Here is a 24,825-nt window from a genome sequence, read left to right as displayed (position 1 = left end):
TATTGGCAAATGTCAATAGGATTGACAAGACATATTTCAATGCAGTTACATTTTTAAGCTCTCACAATACTGTTTATGTTCCAAGAATTACAAATTAACAGTAATATTTCATATTCAACAATTTCTTAATTTTGACTGTTCTGACGTGTATGTTTTGATATTATCTGTTCGTACACGCATACCATTGACGAGCCACATTTCATGGCATTACTTCTAATGTTTTAAGTGCCTAGTGACTACATATGATGAGGTAGGTGAGAGCTAAAGTAATAATTAATATGTTTATAATAAAGGGATAAACCACCATACCCCAAAAGCATGGAAAACATATATTTTGAGTAAAAGTAATTATTCTCGCCAATGGGCCAACCTATTTTTCGCCCATGGGCGAGATTTTTTAATATCGTTCTAAGTTAGTCGAATTAAGTCAATATGAGTTGAATTTTGTTTCATGATACTTATAAACATACACTCATTCATTTTACAACCTCCAAAACATGGAAAACACATATTTTGAGTAAAAGTAAATATTCTCGCCCATGGGCCAACCTATTTTTCGCCCATGGGCGAGATTTTTTAATATCGTTCTAAGTTAGTCGAATTAAGCCTATGTGAGTTGAATTTTGTTTCATGATACTTATAAACATACATTCATTCATTCATTTACAACCTCCAAAACATGGAAAATCATGTATTTTGAGTAAAAGTCAATATTCTCGCCCATGGGCCAAAATGTGTTTCGCCCATGGGCGAGATTTTTTAATATCGCTCTAAATTAGTCGAATTAAGTCAATATGAGTTGAATTTTGTTTCATGATACTTATAAACATACATTCATTCATTTGCAACTTCCAAAACATGGAAAAACATATATTTTGAGTAAAAGTCAATATTCTCGCCCATGGGCCAAAATATTTTTCGCCCATGGGCGAGATTTTATTAATATCGCTCTAAATTAGTCGAATTAAGTCAAAATGAGTTGAAATTTGTGTCATGATGCTTACAAACATACACTCATTCATTTACAACCTCCAAAACATGGAAAACACATATTTTGAGTAAAAGTAATTATTCTCGCCCATGGGCCAACCTATTTTTCGCCCATGGGCGAGATTTTTTAATATCGTTCTAAGTTAGTCGAATTAAGTCAATATGAGTTGAATTTTGTGTCATGGTACTTATAAACATACACTCATTCATTTACAACCTCCAAAACATGGAAAAACACATATTTTGAATAAAAGTCATTATTCTCGCCCATGGGCCAAAATGTGTTTCGCCCATGGGCGAGATTTTTTAATATCGTTCTAAGTTAGTCGAATTAAGCCTATGTGAGTTGAATTTTGTTTCATGATACTTATAAACATACATTCATTCATTCATTTACAACCTCAAAACATGGAAAATCATGTATTTTGGAGTAAAAGTCAATATTCTCGCCCATGGGCCAAAATGTGTTTCGCCCATGGGCGAGATTTTTAATATCGCTCTAAATTAGTCGAATTAAGTCAATATAGGTTGAATTTTGTTTCATGATACTTATAAACATACATTCATTCATTTGCAACTTCAAAACATGGAAAAACATATATTTTTGAGTAAAAGTCAATATTTTCGCCCATGGGCCAAAATATTTTTCGCCCATGGGCGAGATTTTATTAATATCGCTCTAAATTAGTCGAATTAAGTCAAAATGAGTTGAAATTTGTGTCATGATGCTTACAAACATACACTCATTCATTTACAACCTCCAAAACATGGAAAACACATATTTTGAGTAAAAGTAATTATTCTCGCCCATGGGCCAACCTATTTTTTTCGCCCATGGGCGAGATTTTTAATATCGTTCTAAGTTAGTCGAATTAAGTCAATATGAGTTGAATTTTGTTTCATGGTACTTATAAACATACACTCATTCATTTACAACCTCAAAACATGGAAAAACACATATTTTGAATAAAGTCATTATTCTCGCCCATGGGCCAAAATGTGTTTCGCCCATGGGCGAGATTTTTTAATATCGCTCTAAATTAGTCGAATTAAGTCAAAATGAGTCGAAATTTGTTTCATGATGCTTACAAACATACACTCATTCATTTACAACCTCAAAAACATGAATTCTGATCGAAATTAAACATTCTCGCCCATGGGCCGGCCCATGGGCCACTGTTCGCCATGGGCCTGCCATGGGCGAGCAGATTAAATTTAAAGTTTTCGAAAAGAATTTTTCTTCATTTTTTCATCCTTGGCATATATTCATAACAACTGCATGTTTAATTAGGTCAAATCCCTTGTCAGAAAGTGCCCACAGTGCGGAGAGTTTCTGGACTTTTGTGAGTCCAGAATTAAATTGTGACGTGTTATTAACGAAAGTACGGTATGTACTAGTTTGTCAAATATATTCTATAGATCCCATGCAAGTCTCGAATATGTGGCAAGTCTAGATTTCTACAAGAACATAAAGAAAGTCTTTGGGATACTTTTCATTCTATTTTATTATAATAATTTAGGAAAACTCCTTTCAGTAAAATATTTAGATCATTTCACAGACGAGATGTTAGTCTAGGCATGCAGGAGACTGTAGGTTATGAGTTTATAAGACACATTCTCGTGTATTATACAGAAACAATACATGTAATAGGTTTCAAAGGGACTTTCAGTGGATACATGTCCTTCAGAACATGACTGTGACATGCGGAAATAATTCGGATTCTTTCGAAAAAAAATATTTTTGAAAATATAACAGACCGACTTCAGTCTACTGAAACTGTGCCATGATGGTAGGCCAGAGACTAAAGTAACCCTATGTTTACTATATGAACCACTCGTCAACGTTATAAGCGGTATAGCTAAGGAAATTAGAAACGCCTTAGCGTTTGGGCGTATCTTAATTGTGGAAATGGTCATTGGGTTAAAAACAACTGAAGTGAAAATATTACATGTCTGCTTGATGATGATTTACCAAATCTCCCAAGGGCCATCAAAGCAATCTTTGTTGGATTCGTTTCCCATCATTCAGACTCATCAGTCAATCGGCACGACCGCGCTCAATCTTTTTCTGCTCGTTTTATTGCCGTATTTGTTTAATCTCCCTTTACCTAAGTGTTTACTGTCTGTCGGAGACTGTGGTCGTACGAGAGGATCTTTTACCCATTAACTTGCCGAGGAGGTTAGTAAACATCATCCGTCTCTTTGAACTGGACGAGTCCAGCCCACGTAGGAACGATCAACTGGGGAAGTTCTTTAGGTCAGGGTACCAATGTGCCGGGAGTCTCAGGTCGCTGGCCTATGGAGGCAAGCGACAGGTAATCTCGGTTCATCAGAATCTCTTCAGGTCAATCTCGCGAGATCTCGCATTTACCCTGATGATGAGTGATTCAGACGAAGGGTGAAACTGTCTCTAGGTAATGTAGGGAAGATATACTCTGGGACTTGCTCTGACGGCGATGTGAAACGTTCAGTGATCAAGCGATAGGATCGGAACCAGGCTTTAGATATGACATCACATTCTCGTTTGAAGAAATGAGGTATTAGGGTTCACTGTCTGGTCCCGTGTGGCCATCCAATCACCGTTTCATTCGTATAGTATAGCAATACATGCGTCTGAGTGTTGAGACTATTTCCGGGGCAAATTCTCTTCGAATAACGCATACAAATTGTGTTGTTTTATGAACATAAAGTGTTCTTTTGTCTTTGTGCCAATTCCCAAAGTCAAACAAATGTATTCTCTTCTTAAGAATGCCAACGATGTCCTGGAACTCGAAGGATGATTACTTGTTTGTCCGGAAACCTGCATATTCGGACCATAGCTGTGTGATGGTTTATTATAGAAATAAACGACTACGACAACAAACCTTCGTTATTCAGAATTTTCAGGAATTCATGAGGAACGATTCTGGTTGAATTTCACTGAAATAACCTAAAGGGTTCTTGAAATTTCCTTATCGATTCAGCTGAGACATATGCAACAGGTTGAATTTGATATGCGACTCTAATATATTTGTGGCAACCAGATATAACCTTCAGTCATTCCGTTACAATGGTAGGTGTACACTGACAGACTCACCTATCATGTATTGATCTTCATGGTACACTGACAGACTCACCTATCATGTATTGATCTTCACGGTACACTGACAGACTCACCTATCTTGTATTGATCTTCACAGTACACTGACAGACTCACATATCATGTATTGATCTTCACGGTAAACTGACAGACTCACCTATCATGTATTGATCTTCACGGTACACTGACAGACTCACCTATCATGTATTGATCTTCACGGTACACTGACAGACTCACTTATCATGTATTGATCTTCACGGTACACTGACAGACTCACCTATCATGTATTGATCTTCACGGTACACTGACAGACTCACCTATCATGTATTGATCTTCACGGTACACTGACAGACTCACTTATCATGTATTGATCTTCACGGTACACTGACAGACTCACCTATCATGTATTGATCTTCATGGTACACTGACAGACTCACCTATCATGTATTGATCTTCACGGTACACTGACAGACTCACCTATCTTGTATTGATCTTCACGGTACACTGACAGACTCAACTATCATGTATTGATCTTCACGGTACACTGACAGACTCACCTATCATGTATTGATCTTCACGGTACACTGACAGACTCACCTATCATGTATTGGTCATCAGTAATGCATGCGTCTGCAACGATTAACGTTGACGCGGTTTGCAAATAACATAATCTTGATTTATTTAAAGCAAATATACTTTCTACAGGACATAATGTGCGGCTTCAGAGCCTAGCACTTGTCAGATATGCCTATGACTAATCGATCTTGTCAGATATGCGCATGACTAATCGATCTTGTCATATATTCCGACGACTAATCGATCTTGTCAGACATGCCCATGACTAATCGATCGTGTCAGATATTCCCATGACTAATCGATCGTTTCAGATATGCCCATGACTAATCGATCGTGTCAGATATTCCCATGACTAATCGATCTTGTCAGATATTCCCACGACTAATCGATCGTGTCAGATATTCCCATGACTAATCGATCGTTTCAGATATTCCCACGACTAATCGATCTTGTCAGATATGCCCAGACAACCATTATTGGCATGAGTATATTTCATCACACAAGGCCATCCGTATCTGTTTATGTGTCTCTCATCTCAAACCGCAATCAGCAATAGAGCGGGCGGGCGAAAAAAATGTTTTTCACTAATTGTGAAACTAATTTGATGAAATTTCATAATTCAGATTACGTTGTAACATTTTTTAAATTAATTTATGATGTAAATCGAGTCGTTTTGCTTCAGAAACACTTTTTAATCAATGTTGATGAGGAAAGATCAAGCCAGCTTGGTATTTTTATGAGGCGGGCGGGAGATTGGAACTACAGACAAGTAGCAGGACTTTCATTAGGATAGTCCCAGCAGATAAACACCGTCATGATAAATACGCCAATCTTTAAGGTCAAGTAGGTACTATTTCAGCGTTTACAAACAAACATGGCCGACTTTGTCTATCAACTATCGAGTGCCCCAAGGAACTAATCCTGGGATTATTGTTACGATTTTCAAAATAAGCCCAGGATACCGAAAATTAAAGTTTAGTTGGGGCGTAGTTGAAACCTTTTATTGGTGAAGTCAACTCTGAAGATATGACTGGAGCGAGTATTGCCAAAATCTCAGTTCTCCGTCTATGGAATGTCTGTTCCCGAATTTAACTTACATGACATGTTATATACATCCTACACGGCATCCGTCAGTGTTTCCTCTTAGGTGCATCGATTCTAAATACCAGTCACTGACTTTACAGACAAGTAGTGGAATACCGTCGTAGTCCGGCTGATTTGGTAATGATGATGTCGCTGTGTGGGACATCTCTCACGTCGTACCATCGGATGACGAAGCAGCCCCCTCCCCGTGACGCCTCAGAGACTATAGAGACTACCCACTGATAAATACAATGTTGATTCTATATACAGGACATTTACCATCTCCAGCCAGCCTGGCGTGATATCTCCACATGCCGCTGATGGGGCAGGGATACGCCTCCCGTGAAGAAAAGATGGATGATAAAGTGGAGCACCCTTCACCTAGTAGAGAACTGGTCTATTCAACAAGGATACAATGATAAGCTTACACGCGAGGTGGACATCAGTCTTCTAACCGTTTTGGACATCGATCGAAAACTTGTGTTGAAAGAAAAAGTACATTTGCTGAGAAGGTTAGAGCGAACTTTACCAGAAGAACCGTTCATTTACAAAGTTCCAGAATTGTGTACACGGGCATTGATAACAATACAGCAGATAGATGTGACGGTAATTATGTCACTGCCTCATGATTTATACATGTTACAACACATCGTAGTCATTAAAACACCAGAGAATGCTTGAGTTTCTCCCTTCTGTCTAACGTCATTTGATGTCCACATCAGTGTTTACCATAACATGTTGGACAAAACGATTACACAATGTATAGTGCCTGCGTGTGTGCGTGTGTGCGAATGCAACTCATCCTTTCACTGTTGACTCTATTATTGGTTTCCAATTGTGTGTTTACAATTTCGTGTTTACAACTTGTGTTTGAGTAGTAGTAGTTGTAAAGACACTTATCCTGTACACGGTTCTGGCTGTCTGTAAATGAACGGTTCTTCTGGTAAAGTTCGCTCTAACTTTCTGAAGTCTGTATCAGCGCTTATGTCATGGACAAATACATCGGTTATAATTACACTGATATGTCGTCGTTTGATGAAATCTCTCGTTTGACTTCTTGCTGGTTGTACGAGACGACAATGTTTGGTGACTGATCGACATTCTAGAAGTCGGAAAATCAGTAACGAGGATAAGAACTAAGAGCCAACTACAAAACATGTTTGGAGGTTTTACTGGTATTTTCCTAAAGTTTAAAGAGCAAAACGAAAAATATTGACATCCTGTTTTCTTCCCATCAGCTTTTGTTCAACTTTGGGACAATAGGCAGTACACCAGTCTTTGTGTTTGTCTGAACATGAAACAAACAGAAACGGATGTTGTATTTAATACGGGTATTCTGGACGTGTCTTGGACCTCGACTGATATCAGCCTTGTATTGTTTTGCTGACGTTTCTGAGTTAATCTGGTTTCGAATCGATTTTCCAGCGTATACTATTTTTGCCCGGTAGTTTATCGACGAATGTCATTAAATAGTCGATTACGGCTCCCCCGATATTAAAATATATCAGGCTACATTTCATTTCTATGTCCTGTTGGAAAAGTAATAAATCAATTTCGCTCTGGAGACAGAGATAAAGGCCTCAAATTGGGCTGTCATGGGCAATAAGGAAATAATTCTTTATGGATGAGGAATCATTGCAAAAAGAAACCACTGGAACTTCAGCGATACTTAAATCCATTACATTATCTTGGAATAGAATGTTCGGCGAAGTCTTTGTAAAAGAAAACCATTATAGAATTCCCAGTTCAATTATTATGAAGCAAATTCACAAGTTACTTTGTCCATACGTTAAGGAGTTGATAACAAAATATGATAAACCTGTTTAGCATTAATGTTAAAGGTCACGCATTCCCGTGACTTCGAAACAATTAGTTTCTATCAATCATGTAACGAATGACAAAACTGATGAAAAACAAACTACTGGAACATGAGAGACGTTTAGAGAAGAACCGAGAGATGTGAATGAATGGTCTCTAGGGTCGGGGATTGATCGATTTGATCTTTTGTTTAGGAAGCTACATTGAACAGTAAAAATAACAGAAACTAACTTTTGAATAATGAAATCATGTAACACATGGCATGGGCAGTCCGAAGTGAGGTTGGTTTGACTCCTTATTGAATTGTTTTATCAGTTCAAAGTAATGCAGGGCGCTGATGTTTATCGCCTTAAAACTGGTGAAAACTACGATTCTGTTAGGTCTTTGAATGGCATTTAGGGTGATACACATAACGAAGAGAGTCTCTGTTGTTGACAAACTAAGGACCATTACCATGGCAACTGAATGATCCCAACCAATATCCGAGGAACATGGCAGAAAGAATTATTGCGTTGACATCGATCCGATGAAATCATGGCGGGGTAATTGTGTAAGCTTCGCGATAGGATATATATAACAGTAATAAAGATTTATAAAATCAAGTATTCAATAAAATTTCCTCCAAAACCTCCCCGGTGTCAGAAGAAAATCAAAGGCCATTCTGCGGTTCTGACTGTAATATATGCATGTATTAATTAATGACTGTCACCGACAAAATCAGTCACCGATCCAAGATAAAAATGATGCATTCGCATTTGCAGGCATAAAAGAAGAAAAGAATAATGAATGAATTCAATAGGGAGTAATACAATCATTGATGCAAAGGGAGTGAAGGAATATTGAAGTTATGAATGCGGAAAATATGCATCTATGCATACTTGTATGATGGAACCACAACTACGATGTACAAACTGCCATTGTTGGGGGAGATGTAGGGTGCTTATGAAAACATGAACACACTTGCACATTATATTTTTGGATTCATCTCCTTGAGATCTTTCTAATGATATAAAAAATGTTTTTGTAGCATGCTTCCTTCTGGGTGTCAAGTTAGGACTGGCTGACCATTCCTAAGTTGTCCCGCCCGGCCTTAATGGCATTTAGAAGTCATACACATAACGAAGAGAGTCTCTGTTGTTGACAAACTAAGGACCGTTACCATGGCAACTGAATGATCCCAACCAATATCCGAGGAACATGGCAGAAAGAATTATTGCGTTGACATCGATCCGATGAAATCATGGCGGGAGTAATTGTGTAAGCTTCGCGATAGGAAATTTATAACAGTAATAAAAGATTTATAAAATCAAGTATTCAATAAAATTTCCTCCAAAACCTCCCCCGGTGTCAGAAGAAAATCAATGGCCATTCTGCGGTTCTGACTGTAAATATATGCATGTATTAATTAATGACTGTCACCGACAAAATCAGTTACCAATCAAGATAAAATGATGCATTCGCATTTGCAGGCATAAAAGAAGAAAAGAATAATGAGTGAATTCAATAGGAGTAATACAGTCATTGATGCAAAGGGAGTGAAGGAATATTGAAGTTATGAATGCGGAAAATATGCATTGCCATCTATGCATACTTGTATGATGGAAACCACAACTACGATGTACAAATTGCCATTGTTGGGGGAGATGTAGGGTGCTACAACAGACGTTGCCAGGCACGCCGGCTAACTCCTACTTGAAGATCTGTCCAAATACTCCTTGTTCTTATTTGATAAAGTGGTCTTCGTGGAGACGGCGGCAAACAGTGTTACTACAAGGTCCCCGTGCAATGAGGAGAAATGAATTGTATCAAACAAGTGGTATAACTTTCCATATCCCCGGGAACCGGTATCTCAATGAAACCTAGCTGTGTCCTACATGTTACAGCCTTGACCCAAAAATGTATCTGCAGAAAACCCTTGTGCTGTATTGATATTTACTGAAATATATTTCAAGAACGAGGATCACGCGTTTCAAAAGATCCAGTGTGGATACAAGTACAACAGCATACGTTATAATAAATACTACATATCTAACGTTTTGCAACTATTGCTACAAAATGTCCTAATGGCATACTATGTGCCAACCACATACGGTATATTAACCACATACGATGTGCTAACGGCATACGATTTACGGACGATATACAATGTACGAACGACATACGGTGTGCCAACGAAGTACAATCAATGTACGTACATCATTCGGTGTACCAATGTACGAACGACGTACAATGCAGTAACGAATTACCTTTGAGGGATTATTCAGTGAACTACATGTTGTCATGTACAAGCCATGTAAAATAGAACTATTTTCCTTCCCAAGTAATGATGCACTGTATGTAGTCTCGTGTCACGTCAGACATCTTTGTAATATGAATACATGTGAGGTGAGGTGAAATTGGGATTTTACGTCGTGCTTGAGAATATTTCGCTCATATGACGACGTGCATGCGTGTGTATGTGTATATGCGCCTGCTTGTACTAGCCCAGACTTAAGCTGGTTTTATAGTGCTAGCCCACTGAGATACCATGCCGCAGTGAAGCATGAATACCCCACTCAGACACATTATACTGACTCCGAGCAGACCAGTCCTTGTTGTACCCATTAATGCCGAGCGCCAGGCAGGGACCAACAAGTACCATATTTTAACGTATTTTGGTATGACGCGGTCGGGGATCGAACCCGCGACCTTCCGCTCTCCGGGCGGACGCTCTAACCACTACACCACGGAGGCGGTCTAATGAATACATGTACAAAATACTAAACATGCTGCACGTTCCTGAACGATCATGTTAACAGGTATGTCCTGACCCAACCCTGACCGAAATACCTTCGTGCCAGAGCAGCAGAAAACATTAGACCAAAATCATCATTTTGAATCTTATCGACTGACCCAAATTATTTGCTAGTCAATATTTACAAACCACAAAAGGCCGCCATCAGACAGCTGATAAGTTGCACGCCTACGACAGAAACAATTACACCGCCATACACTTTATAACAAGGTAGTTCAGTATGACATGGGGTGTTGAGGGTGTTAGTAGGTCGCTGCTCCATATCTGAACTTAAAGCGGAACACCGGGGACACCAACAGTTGGACAACCAATGACCAATGTGACCTCAGCAAGTCACAGTGGAAGTGTATTGCGGACGCTGCACCAGTTGTAGTTAGGTCTCATGTCCAGCATAAAAGTGACTCTGGTCACACGGACTGAGCGCCACCTGGCTTCCTCCACGGCAGCAAGTGACGCAGCGGAACATGAACCGAACAGTAACCGGCATGTTCTGCCCCTAGTCATGCTGGGGCTTCACTAGCGCCGAAGTTCTTCCTTTCTCTGGTTTCCTCAATTGAATATTCTGTCAAAGTTATCTGCCGATTACAAGCGGTGGGGTAAGATGGCTTCCATCAGCCCGGTTTAAACAAATACAGGTCGTGGTGCCCGTGGCTGGTGTGTGTTAACGTGTACAGTTATGTAATGTCATGTATAGGGCTTCAGTAAGGCATCTATCTGTACACTCTCCAAAACAGGAGACACATAGAATATCGTCAAGCTCTTCATTTGGTTTGTTCATGAAACAACCCATACAAATGCAATATTGTTTATCAGTTAGTGTGTTGGATATCAATGAGACTTAGGGAAAGACAGCCTCCGATAAAAAATAATTTTCCTACAATCTGACAAATTGCCCAATTTGAAATTCCTGCTCGTGTTATTATGAGCTCTTGTGGCGTGTATCCTGTCCAGATCCACCACAGTTTTCACCTCCTGATCCGTATCTCATCCAAGGCCGTATGATCGATTCAGATTTCAACCGCCACCATTTCGACCCCCCTCATCTTGATTTACAAGACACAACCCGATACATTAAACGAATACTGATTCTTCAGATGTGGCATTTTCAGAATGAATCGGGTCTCCTTCACGTTCTCTGTAAGACTGGGTTGATAAATGCCATACGCTTGCGATAATTCGCCTTGATTGAAATTAGATCTGCAGCAGCCATGTATTTCCTGTTGCGGTGTTATCAGCAATGATAGGGTCTGGAAATACTGACGGGGGATCGCATAATAGGGTCTGAGGACCATTTTGATGGGTACCGGGTGAAATGTGTATATTCTCTGTGTTAAGAGAGGAAGATCTGTGTTAAGAGAGGAAGATCTCTCTGCTTGGTCAGTGACTGTGTAATGGGAGATTTTTCAGTGTGGGAGCCAGTTTGTACGTAGCAGCCGATATACTGCTGATTTGGCTGATCGTGTTGAGATAAATAACTCAAATACTGAGAGCGTTATAGATGTTTATGGAATTCCATAGAAGCTGGGGATTCCATCAGCTGTTGGTAAGTAGTATATTATCAGGAGTAAGATATGTTCTGGCTGATCTGATTCCAGAGCAGATAATAATGAGATATTGTGTAGTCAAACCTTGTTGTAACAGGTCTGGGTTGCGTCGTCGGAATCCGGCATTGGGTGTTTGTATGGTCATGCTCGAGTCACTCACTCACTCACTCATGTAGTTGCTTACTCTTGAAATGAATAAACGAACGAAGGAATGAAAGAAGGAAGTGGCCGAATGAATCTTCTATACCGAGAGGGAAATGACAATACATTTGGATATTCCTTTTCAATAGACAGTAGATGGATCATTGTTTCTTATCATCTGATATTTCGATTCAAAGAAAATGAAAATGTTAGTTGAAATTGCCAGTAGTGTACCTCATATATTCTCTATTATATACTGAACATCATTGAAAACGCAACACTTATAAAAGTTCAGATTATTAAAAGCACGTGTAAGGAACTGATATTTTTTTGAGTGGATAATAAAAGATGGACGACTGACAAAAACAACAACACAGAAAAGACGCTCATTCATTGAAATGTTCCACAGTCACAAAGGATCAAACCCACGTGGGGTCAAATCGAAAAGTCAATATCGCGTGTGACCGCCATTTGCATTGACACATGCAGTTCAACGTCTCTTCATTGAGTCAATAAGCATCCGAATAGAGTTCTTGAGGATGACATTCCAATTCTGCAGTAGTGCAGCCTCAAGTTCCCGGATGTTTCGCATCTGTTGTCGCCGCGAAAGACTTTGACCAATTTCGTCCCACAAGTGCTCCATGGGGGGATATATCTGGCGACTGTGGTGGCCAATGAATAACCTGGTTGTGTTGCTGGGCCAGATACTGCATGGAAAGTCTTGTTGTGTGTGCCCGTGCGTTGTCCTGTTGAAAAGTATGGACATCTTGGTGGTGATTGAAGACAGATACGAAGTGATTCTGAAGAATCTGCTCACGGTATTAAAGGGCATTAACTCTCTCTCTCATGACAGACATGAAGGGAGTCCTGTGATTGTAATTTATTCCACCCCAGACCATGACACTCCCACGACCCAAAGGTCTGTCTGAACCACACACTCATCAGCATAACGTTCACCACGTCTACGCCAAACACATAATCGGCCGTCAGCATTACGTAGATAAAACGTGACTCTTCAGTGACTACCCCACCGTGCCATTGTTGTAACCTTTACTGAAAAACCTGCTAGCCCATTGTATACGCTCATTACGGTGTCTGTCAGTCAGAATTGGTCCAACGTAAGGACGTCGAGCATGGAGCCCCTGTAGCATGTAGACGGCGTCGCATGTAGATGGCGTCGCATGGAGTCAGAGCTGATGACCCCCACGTCAACCTTGAACTAGTGCAGCGTCCTGGCAGTGTTCAATCACTGATATGGACAAGGTCAATATGGCGATCCTGATGGAGCGTCGTAACACGTTGTTGCCAAGGTCATTGGGGGTCACGGGTGCTGCCTGTCTACTGATCTCGTCTATTCGTTGGTTTCACATTAATTTTCGACTCGCTGTGCGCATGCGTAGAGCGTGTAAAAATATCCACTGGTCGATTCCGGTTTGGTCGTAATAGCGATATTGTAAACACGCTCTAAATAAATGCTGTATAAAAATTATTTACGCGTGACAACTGTTCATAGTTGAGTACATACATCCATTTGCCTATGCTTTTCAATAATTGATGTCCTATTTTGGTGGCATTGCATCAGAGATGTGTTTTTTTACTTTTGAGAAGGGGATGTGCAGGAAGGACGGTGGACGGGTGGTGGTGAGATGTGTTTATACAAGAGCTTGTTAACAAACGTTAAGCTATTTATTTAACTGATTCCGGTCCCTTCCATTCATAAATGAATTGAGATTAGTTAAATTCGACCTAAATCCATATATTTGTTTTGATTTTTGTTTTCTTTAGAGTGCGTTTACACTATCGGTAAAGCTTACGACCAAACCGGAAGTTGGCCTGAGGATATTTTTACACGCTCTGCGCATGCGCATAGCGAGTCTAAAATTAATGTGAAACCAACGAATGAAGCCTAACGATGGTGGAGTGGCCAAGTCCAAGTTGTCGAGCAATATCTCCTGCTGCTGGTGCCAACCTGAATCATGCCTAGTGCACGTTCTCTTTCGTGAGGTGTTAACGTCGGCATCTCTGTCCTCGTTTCACAATCGTTAGTGAAGCAATGAGAATTGGTTCTCATACACCTGCTTTTAATGTCACAGTCAGTATGATTTCAGAATGAAATTCGCGCTTTTTTCATGGCGTGGCTGCATGTTGATGCATTTTGGAATTAAGAGTCATACTGTGGACAGAAATTTGTTTCTAAATCATATTTTCAACTGGACATGTCCTTCGACTTCATGTTAGTTATATTCATTGATCATTGTCATGCTGAAATCCATCTTGATGAAAATATGGATAATTTTAGACTGGTGCGTTTCCAATGATGTTCAGTATATATTCCCTACCGTGACCATCTCTGTACAGTATCAGTATAACACTATACAGATTGCAGTATCGTCCATCCTGACAGCACTGGCATTATTCATTCATGTCCCCTGACCTTCAGTCAACCAAAGCCGGAGTAACAAACATTTACTGAGTACATTTTGCAAAAGAAATTGTAATTCATGTGACATTTCTGCAACAATGTATATTGGTCATTGAAGGAGATCAGAAATTAGTTCAATTTGAAGTTATGTACAGTAAGCCATACAAAAGCCCCGTATTCTAGTTTTGCATGCAACAGTAACACGCGTTTAAAGGGTTGTTTATATTTTAATATGCAGCTGTAAACAACATTGACATATGTAAACAAGTCTGGCAAACCAGTGGTTGATAAAGTGAACACCGACTTACATCGTCAGACCGCGATGACACACACTCAGTCAGGCCACATAATGTAATCATCCGACCACTACTGTAGTTGTAACAATCACTGGTTCGTCTGGTCCAAACTCGAGTATCGACTGACCGCCTTTATTTAGCTGGAACACCACTGAGCGCGCCGTTAAACAACAGTTTGAAGGCATGCTTGAATGCCTCATCTAGATTGATAAAACGACAAATTAATGTATGTTTATAATATAAATACATCAGTGTTATCTACAATATCTTGCATATGTTAACAAAACCCCATTTAATGGAGGCGATCGTGGTTCAGATGTGATAATAATCCTCCGTACATTATAGCACATGCATTCAACCTCACTAAAGTAACGCCCTATGATGGTCGTGTCTGCAATTAGAAGTCAAAAGGTTCGAGAGAATAAACGTCATAATTGGTCCAACCCGTCTGTAAGGTCGAAGGTGGCCAATTACATCATATTAAATATTCCATGTGTGTGAAACAGACCGTGGGATAGATTGCAGAGCTTCATTAGGTCCGTCATCCAAGACAGTCCCAGCAGACCCGTCTCATAGGAGTCGACTCATTACACGATGAGCTCTCCTCCACCGCACACCAAGCGTCATCTACAATACCTGGCCTAGCGTGTACAATAAACGCGGGGCGTAGTTGTAACTTGTTAACGTGGGATTGTTTACACCTGCCCCGTCGGAATGTTCAGGTAGACAAATGACGTGATGCATCGACGTCCATGTTGTACTTTATAAAGCCGGGATTTGTCGATATCGGGGACATGCGCTGTTTAATTAAACTGAACACTGTTCTAGTAGAAACCGTTCCCTGTAAGGATGCGCTGGTTGTGGATCCACGAGTAAGATTAAGCGTCTCTCACAGTTATAACCGGATATACTTGAGAATAGTGAGCGAGTTTCCGCCGCTGTGACCGCAATACCAATTATATAGCGGGGTGTTAGCGTGGCGTGGGAGAAACACTGTGTAACACATGCCACCCGAGGGAACCGACGGTCATGGTGCCCACAAACCTAGACAGAAAATAAGGGCAATGGTGGGATTCGAACCCATTTCCGGAAGGTTGGACTGACTTCTGAAGATCGCGCATAGCTTAGAATGACAATACACGACTTTGATCTAACGGCGTGTATCGGTTTAGTTGATATTATATAGCCCTGCACATGAGTGATGATTTCATCACAAATGGTATGTGAGTGAGTGAGTGAGTGAGTTTAGTTTTACGCCGCTTTTAGCAATATTCCAGCAATATCACGGCGGGGGACACCAGAAATGGGCTTCACACATTGTACCCATGTGGGGAATCGAACCCGGGTCTTCGGCGTGACGAGCGAACGCTTTAACCACTAGGCTACCCCACCGCCCCCAAATGGTGTGTAGTGCTATTTGACCACGGATAGTCCAGGGTAGAAAGTTCGGTAATATAGAGCAGTGGATCTGGAGAAAACAACACGCGATGTCGACCAATAACCAGAACAAGGAGACTACAGTAGGCCATTGTCTCCATATCACTGTTCTCTGTACAGGACGGACATGTTTTCTGGCATGACTAATCGTTGCTAATACGAACATAATTCACTTAAGTGTTTTGCATGATACAGTGCACATAAAAATAAACAACCTCTCAATCGCGAGGACCGAGGCTGTTTGTTTTGAGTATGTGTGTAATTTAGTTTGGTCTTCTCTGGAATATTTTGGTACATTACTGAGATTGGTTCAGGACAAATAGATTGCGATTAGCTTGTTTCTTTGTTTTCATTGTAAAAGTTGTCAATAAAGAAGCACTAAGAAATGAATGGTATCTATTATTTGTGGGATAATGTGAAGTATTTGATCGTATTGCAGCAATGTGCCTGAGCAAACAAAAACCTGACATCGATGGAAGGAAAGCAATTTGGCATGATTTTGTTTGCCTGGTAAAGAGAATCACAATGTATCGACACATGTTCATCAGATGCATCTTTTAATGGTGCTGACGGAACATGTTGTTGGTTTTCATATTTCTAATCAATTTCGAAAAGCTATCAGATAACTTTGGGTTTTCTCGTCTGTCTGAGTGGCATCACGATTAAGCAAATTAGTTTGATGAAATCAGCAAAAAAATAAGTTTCCAATATTGCTTTAATGAATTCAGCTGCATGGTCGTGTCGGATACTGAACACATAATACCAAGTTAATGTTACCTCCAACAAACACCCGAGAGTCTCCGGAAACACGTGGGAGTGTGTTCAGATTCCATCCAATTATATAATACATTTATCGTGGAAGTAACACGCACCCGGTGGCAGTATAAACATATTGGCGTTTCATAAATCGGATATCCATAGGACAACTTCATGAGTTGAGTGCATGCAATCAGATTTCACTGCTACACGTGTTGTGCCGGTGTGCAGGTGATGATCACGACTGCGGGGATCAGTCGTTACTGACACAGTCGATTGTGCACAATAATGACTGTAGGTTTGATCTGTTGCACCATCGACGTGCACGTCACTGTTGGGAGCGGGGAACACGTTGATTGACATGACATGTTCATAATTAGGAAAACGTGATTACTATTACCCAACAGCGATATCACAGAACACCAATTATACACCCTGACACGATGTTGACGACATACAGATCATGTAACCTGCACCGATGTTGAATAACTTCCGTAATGCGAAAATCGTGCAAGAGAAAATTAAAGTTGAAATATTCTACGGTAACGCATTATTAAGATTTATTGAAAACATGCCTTTGAGGATGGTCGGTGATTGACAAGTGACATGGACGGAGCGTGTAATCGGCAACGTGAACGTGCGAGATATTCCATCACCGTCGACGTGCAATCAAAGATCATGATGCTTAACGTGAAACGCCAAGAGCGGATTTCATTAAACCCTTTGAAATATTTGTTCCAAAGTTTTGAGTTGTGTATAATTTAATGTTGTTTATGTTCCATTACATCAAATTGTAAACGTTATCATTTTCAGTGCTCTTTGATGTGTGCAGCGGAGTGCGATTTCATCTGATAGGCAATCAGAGTATGGTATTTATCAGGGCCCGGCTCAAGGCCTTATGAAAATAGTTGTAATAAAACCATTCCTTGGGTTTGTGTTTTTATCATCAGCCCGGATCATGTATATATTGAAGGGTTTTCCATCAGACACGATAAATGTTACGCTAGTTCTCAGTACACCTGTTTTGACAAACGGGAGTAACTCGGTCTCATGAGAGAAGTTTCTAATGGGATAGACAGCGTAGTGATACGGTTACTGTGGTAACGAAATGAATCCGTCAAATACTGAAATAATTCTTTTATTGACAGAGGAATAACATAACAAGGCAAATCATTGCACAAATGACGTGGTTAAACAATACAGCGGCTCACTGTTGACGCCCGGCCGACAGAAGTCATTGAGTACGAGACGCGTCAATTTTAACTATTTTCATTGGACTCATTTCTCTGTATTAATGCGCGAGGAACAAAAAACAAAGGTGTTTTAGGTGTGCTTGGAGCGCGATTTAACGAGATTAAATGCAAATGGATTGGGCAAAAAATTGCAGTAGTTAAGTGATCCATGTTGAAATGATGTCACAAGTCAAACTGTATAAATTGTACGCACACACGTATAGGGTTGACGCGTTTTCCCACTGTTGACAAAATAAGGGCTGAACGCTGAACAGTGCTCCAGGTATTTGTCACAGCAGGTCAAGGCGATGTCGGACACAAGTCCAAGGTATTTGTCACAGCAGGTCAGGGCGATGTCGGACACAAGCCCAAGGTATTTGTCACAGCGGGTCAGGGCGATGTTGGACACAAGCCCAAGGTGAACCAAGTCCTGGAGTTTACAACTGAAACACATAAGCAGCAACTTTGTTGAGAAACTAAGATATTATCAGGACGCATAGAGGACTACTAATGTGTACGTTGTATATTGTCCACAATCTGTCCAGCTTCTATCTTTCTTCACCTTGCTCCAGACAGAGAATATGCGGTGTGGTTACTGGTTATACCATCTGTCCTCACGGTGTGATCCCCTGATTCATCCAGCATGATACATGGTGTGATCCCCTGATTCATCCAGCATGATACATGGTGTGATCCCCTGATTCATCGAGCATGATACTTGGTGTGATCCCCTGATTCATCCAGCATGATACATGGTGTGATCCCCTGATTCATCCAGCATGATACATGGTGTGATCCCCTGATTCATCCAGCATGATACATGGTGTGATCCCCTGATTCATCCAGCATGATACATGGTGTGATCCCCTGATTCATCCAGCATGATACATGGTGTGATCCTGATTCATCCAGCATGATACATGGTGCTTGATCCCCTGATTCATCCAGCATGATACATGGTGTGATCATTCATCCAGCATGATGTGGTGTGATCCCCCTGATTCATCCAGCATGATACATGGTGATGATTCATCCCATGATACATGGTGATTCATCCAGCATGATACTTGGTGTGATCCCTGATTCATCCAGCATGATACTTGGTGTGACGCAGGCTGGCTGGTCAACATTCATGATGATGTACAGTTATATTTGTCAGGAAGAATGAGTGCAGTTGTACCCCGACGGCTGACATTTGTTCGGGCCATTCACAGCCCGTTGTGAAACTGAACATTTTTCGGGCAATCGGCCGCTGTGAAACTGAACATTTATTTTGCTATGGTAAACATTTCACTCACTTATTTTCATGCCATCGAGGCTCAAATGCTTGCAACCCGTGAAGCTCCGTGACAGAATTGATCTTCAGCGACCCATGCTTGTCGTAAGTGACTTGGCTGACACGTGTCATCGTATCCCAGTTGTGGAGATCGGTGCTCATGATATCAGTCACATGATGTTCATGGTTCAGACCGTCGTCGTATAGCTGGAAATTGCTGAGTGCGGCGACATACATAACACATGATGCTTGCAATATAGAATACTACTCCAAAACACATGATGCTTGCAATATAGAATACTACACCCAAACACATTATGCTTGCAATATAGAATACTACACCCAAACACATGATGCTTGCAATATAGAATACTACTCCAAAACACATGATGCTTGCAATATAGAATACTACTCCCAAACTAATTACATCTGACTTTCCACAGTTCAATTAAAAAAACCCACATCCATGTGAACTAGTCTGAGATTGACACCAGCACGTGTTATGATAATCAACATTTATTTGCTGTGTATAAACAGTCCGAGCCACGGCTTCACTCAGATAGATTACAAACAGTGTGTTGATCAATGTTTTCTTTCAATCATCCTATAGTTTCCCGAGGTAGCATGGATGCGACAGTTTGTTACAAATACAGTCGTGTTATAATTGGGTTGTCCTAGTATAACAGAGTAATGTCACAGATTGGTAATGCCGCCGTTTATGAAAATACAATAGTTCCAAAAATATACTAGTCATGTTTGTTGGAGTTGATTTCGTGTTCATTACGGGTTTTGTTTCTATGTATATCATTCCTATGTTTCTATAAGAGAAAACATCATCATTATTATTTCTTGTTATTCTTATTGTTATTATCATTATTTACTACTTTCACGGGCGATGAAGTAGCCTAGTGGTTAAAGTGTTCGCTCGTCACGCTGAAAACCCGGGTTCGATTCCCCATATGAGTACAATATTTGAAGCCCGTTTCTGGAGTCCCCCGCCTTGATAGTACTGGAATATTGTTAAAAGCGGTGTAAAACCCAACTCACTCACTCACTCATTTACTAATTTCAGAGAGCCTCGACTACCGAGCCGGAGTGCGACACACCCTGCAGCTCGAGGAAGTGATCATCATATTCCTGATCGTGATTGTGTGGATAATAGCAGTCTCGGTGTTCATCCGGAAGTGGGACAACATCCGGATCCTGGAGCCGATGGAGCCCAGGTATAAACACGCACCTAAAAACCTGGAGAATGTCAGGATAGTGAAGCGAGCACAAGACAGTGTCATTTACAAAAATTACAGTCGCAAATTATCCTTCACCATGGACCAGAGGGAAAAGAGAAGACTTGAAAGGCTCAATACAGTGCCGCAGATTGGGACATTACCCACAATTCAGATGGAGGAAGTGACAGAAATGTGAAGTCGAGCTCACAAAGTTATCTCCCCTAAGTTGTCGTAAATAGATGCGTCATTCGTGATCACTGGCTTCATACCGGGACAGGTAGCGAAGGAAATGAGCAAGCGACTGGCGAAGGATGTGATGATATATGAAATATGTACGTTTCCGGGTTATGACGTCACAATGATATGTCAGTCGCAATGAGTAGCCAGCAGATGCCAGCATGTCACTGTGACCTGGAGACTGCTTCCCTCTCATAAATGTCACATGTACAGATCACCGACCAATTGTTTCTGTTTTGTTTTGTATTGTGAACATACATGGGAGATAATATGGGCTGATACTTCCGGTATTAACAGACGTTCAAAGCCTTCAATTCAAAGGGGAGATAACTCGTTCACGACGTGCTGTCATGTTTGTGGTGATTCGACGTATGGGCCGCCATGATGTGTCTGTTCATGGAGATGTTAGAAGATTATTGTGATTCTCGACAGGAACACTTATTTCCATTGCTCAAGCTGGTCAGTATGTCAGACAAAAATACGTTAATACCAAATAGCCCAAGAGTTTTCTGGCCATTGGCTATCTAGTTCTTATCAACATTTTAAACATTATGCGTGGCGAAAGTGGACCGACAAATGCAATATATATCATGTCTTATTTTTAAATGTCTTTTTCTGTCATGATGTGTGAGAGAGTATTTAATTCAGCAGAATTATTTATTTTTATGATGTGAATGTGTTACTGAATTTCACCATGTACCAACTCGACTTCTGTCACACTGAGAAACACTATCACTATCCAACACGTTCGCTGTAAACACGTGAGAGCATTCAAAGCACGAGGGTCACGTGCACCCTGCACATAGATCAATAGTCTCTTTCAAAAAATCTTACATTCGATAGCCAACTACATGCATGTACTCCGCTGACAATCGATATGCGTTCCCTACAAGCACGTCAGTAAGACGTATGTGTTATGATATCTACACAGACCCAATAGAATCACGTGCTTCTCGTCACCAACACCGTCTGTCGACACGCACGTGTTTCTGACGACACGTGAAACCAGATACCCTGCTAAGTATATAAGCATATACGATTACGATCAGACTATGGACATGTCGGATTTCGCAATTTCAGGGTTTTTAGAAAGGAGGGATATTATCAACATTGTAAAATATATCATTCCAGATCTCTTCCAGCGGGTTGCCATGTTCACACTGTAGTTGTAGTCACGTGCTAGCATGTTTTCTACAAGTTGACGTACAAATTAATGTCATATAGCCTCACTTCAAATGTTATTTGCTCCATACACCATTGATTCGAGTAACGCCAGGAGGTAGGAAGAGGTGTAGCAGGAGCTCTCCGGTTCTCCGACACATGCAGTTCCACCCTTCAAACTTCGGCCCCCATTTTCTATTTTCTTGTTACACATAGCTCGACTAGCCTACATCTAATGTTTCCTAAAAAACAGTTATCCCCATTACATCCTTTGGAGTTTCTTCGATCTTTGACGAAATAACGTTTACGATATATATATGTATGTGTATGTATATATTCCGATTTAGTCACGAAATGCCGCCATTCCTGCTACTGTTACTGTACACGATAACATCATCCTATATAGTTTCATCATTCATGTTTCTTAATTCCGTATGTTTCATGTTTCTACAGTTCACAATGACATATCTCACTGTATGATATTTCTCAGTTCGTTACTATTTGACAACGTATCCCCCAGTCGGTATCATCGGTAAACCTGGCGTCATCACTGTTTGATAGTGATTCATAAACACATAATCAGGATATTGTCGACAATCTAGGTAACATATTTTATCTGTGTAAAGAACGTTGGCTGTTGATCACGTGACAGTTGTAGCAAGTGTTCAACTTGATGCTCGTACCACACAACCCCAAGATCGAGATGTCAACGTTTTCAAGAAAAACAAAAGAATTAAAGACCAAGTAATCTTGACGGCTCGTTAAAGATCACATTGAAGAATATTAACTTTCTGGAATGTTTCTGAAATCATTAAAACGTCGATAAAGCCCAGAACACAATGGAGAGCTAACGGTCAAACTACCCGAGTTCTCAGATATGATTGTTTTTTGTAATAACATCTATTCGGTTTACTACAAAGAAAATGTCAGTCTACAGTGTCTTATTCCTAGGAGTCGACTGTCTATCTTTATTTATATATATTTTTGTTGGCTTTATTTTACCATGAGTAGAGGGATTAATGCTTTCTGGTAACAGTTCCAGACTCTTCAGCCGCCGGCCCTTCATAAATAGTCTTTATGTACTGGCATGCTGCTTCTCGCAGAATCTTTGTCTAGTGATGTACTTCATGGCGAAAGCACACACAAGCGACGAAGTTCCGAGCTATATGTGAGAGAAGTTAGACGGCAATTATGTGAAGTAATCTTGAATCATATCTTATCGCGTACGTGTAGATAAACTGTGACAAGTAACATCTATGTTGTAATATGACATTCTTGTACAATTGTATTTACACTGTCCCCAAATCAGTCCCCGTTATCTGTTCTAAGAAAAATATGCTTGATGTGTCGAATCTTTCGAGAAGATGAGCTACACATATAACTCGAACCTCGGGACGCTAAATTTATGATAATGTGTCTGTTCAGACCGATTTGTGAAATCTGATTAATTCAAAGTTATAGTTACGTCGAACATCGAGTTTTCGATTGTTTTCGAAACAAAGCGGAGTGGTGCTGGTGCTGATAAAGTTTCGGTCATGTTGCATCGTCGGGAGTTCGTATTAACGAGGTTTTATTGTTGTAATGCGTTTTGTATTACCTTCATTACCATAGAGAGTTGAAATCAACAACCAAAAATGAAATTTCACGATTACTTTGCTTCCTGCGGAACTGGTTCATTTCAGTTCAAAGCATTAATCAACAAAATCACGCTTCATAGATTTTCAGAAACATTTTGAAAAAACGTGCTTTTGCACGACTAAACTCACACACACACACACACTCACACACACTCACACGCACGCACGCACGCACGCACACACACACACACACACACGATAACTACACGGAATCACCTGAAAGCAATATTGGCACACTTTATGGATAACAAGCTCTTTCATTTCGTGAGTGTGGTTCCGATTCTTGTACTGTTGTCAAAGAGGAATGAAGCCCTGTTATACCCGTGTATGTCTCCGTGTTGGTTGTTGTGTTCCGGTGGCTAACATCCATCATTTGTAGAAAAGATTATGTTTGTCAAATATCACGAGCATGATGTTTAGCTCCACCAGTAATAAAGAAGCTAAAGACAAGAACAAGTCAGGAAATACGCACAAAACGATCCGTCTCAGTCCAGTCAGTATGAATATTTCCCTGTACGGCCATGTTGGGGAACAATGCATATTGGGGAACCCTGCACCATTGTGGAGTTGCCTTTCTCAGCAGGTCAGTTGTCAGTTGGGGATGGTAAAATGCAATATTTCAACAGTTCTTTATTGTTTGTTTTACTCGAGACTATGTATAATACTGGCATAAACAGCTTCACTGGGCGCGGGCTCTTTCAGAGTTCCTGTTGATTTCAGGCCAACGCAAGTTTACCGTTTGTCGCCAGATCTGACGTCGTCTGGAAAGTGATCATTAAGGTTCCGGACTTCACATCTCAGAGTTGCATCCCTTGGTCGTGTAAGGAATCGCTGATCACGGCTTCAAATCTACGACGTATTTCACCGATGTGTTAGTAGAATAGAATAAATTGCAGAAGATGCACACAAAAAATTGTTTTAATAAAAACAAACAAAAAATCCCGTCGAGGAACAATTGGTATTCCCGATAGCATTCGATACATTATGCTTAAATATCCAAATATCAATCTGCCCAACCATCTGTCTCCCAACATCTATATTGATGACTAATCCCTGTCGATATTGATCTAACAAAATAAGAACAGGTGACCTTTGTAGAACGTCACTTACAATACCACGC

At 40.5% G+C, this 24,825-nt stretch overlaps 1 protein-coding gene across 1 annotated transcript; it reads left to right on the top strand.

The window, feature by feature from the left end:
• Positions 1 to 19,146: 19,146 nt before the first annotated feature.
• On the top strand, positions 19,147 to 21,071 carry LOC124273825. Its single transcript, XM_046709138.1, has 2 exons — positions 19,147 to 19,189; positions 20,517 to 21,071. Exons 1-2 carry the CDS (start codon positions 19,147 to 19,149, stop codon positions 20,864 to 20,866), a joined length of 393 nt encoding a protein of 130 aa, XP_046565094.1. The 3' UTR covers positions 20,867 to 21,071.
• Positions 21,072 to 24,825: the final 3,754 nt, after the last annotated feature.

Source organism: Haliotis rubra, unplaced genomic scaffold (genome assembly GCF_003918875.1).
Source record: "Haliotis rubra isolate DU_JTF1 unplaced genomic scaffold, ASM391887v1 Scf1848, whole genome shotgun sequence".
NCBI lineage: Eukaryota > Metazoa > Mollusca > Gastropoda > Lepetellida > Haliotidae > Haliotis > Haliotis rubra.
The sequence above is the reverse complement of the archived record's forward strand: the minus strand, read 5'-3'. Positions and strand labels throughout refer to the sequence as shown.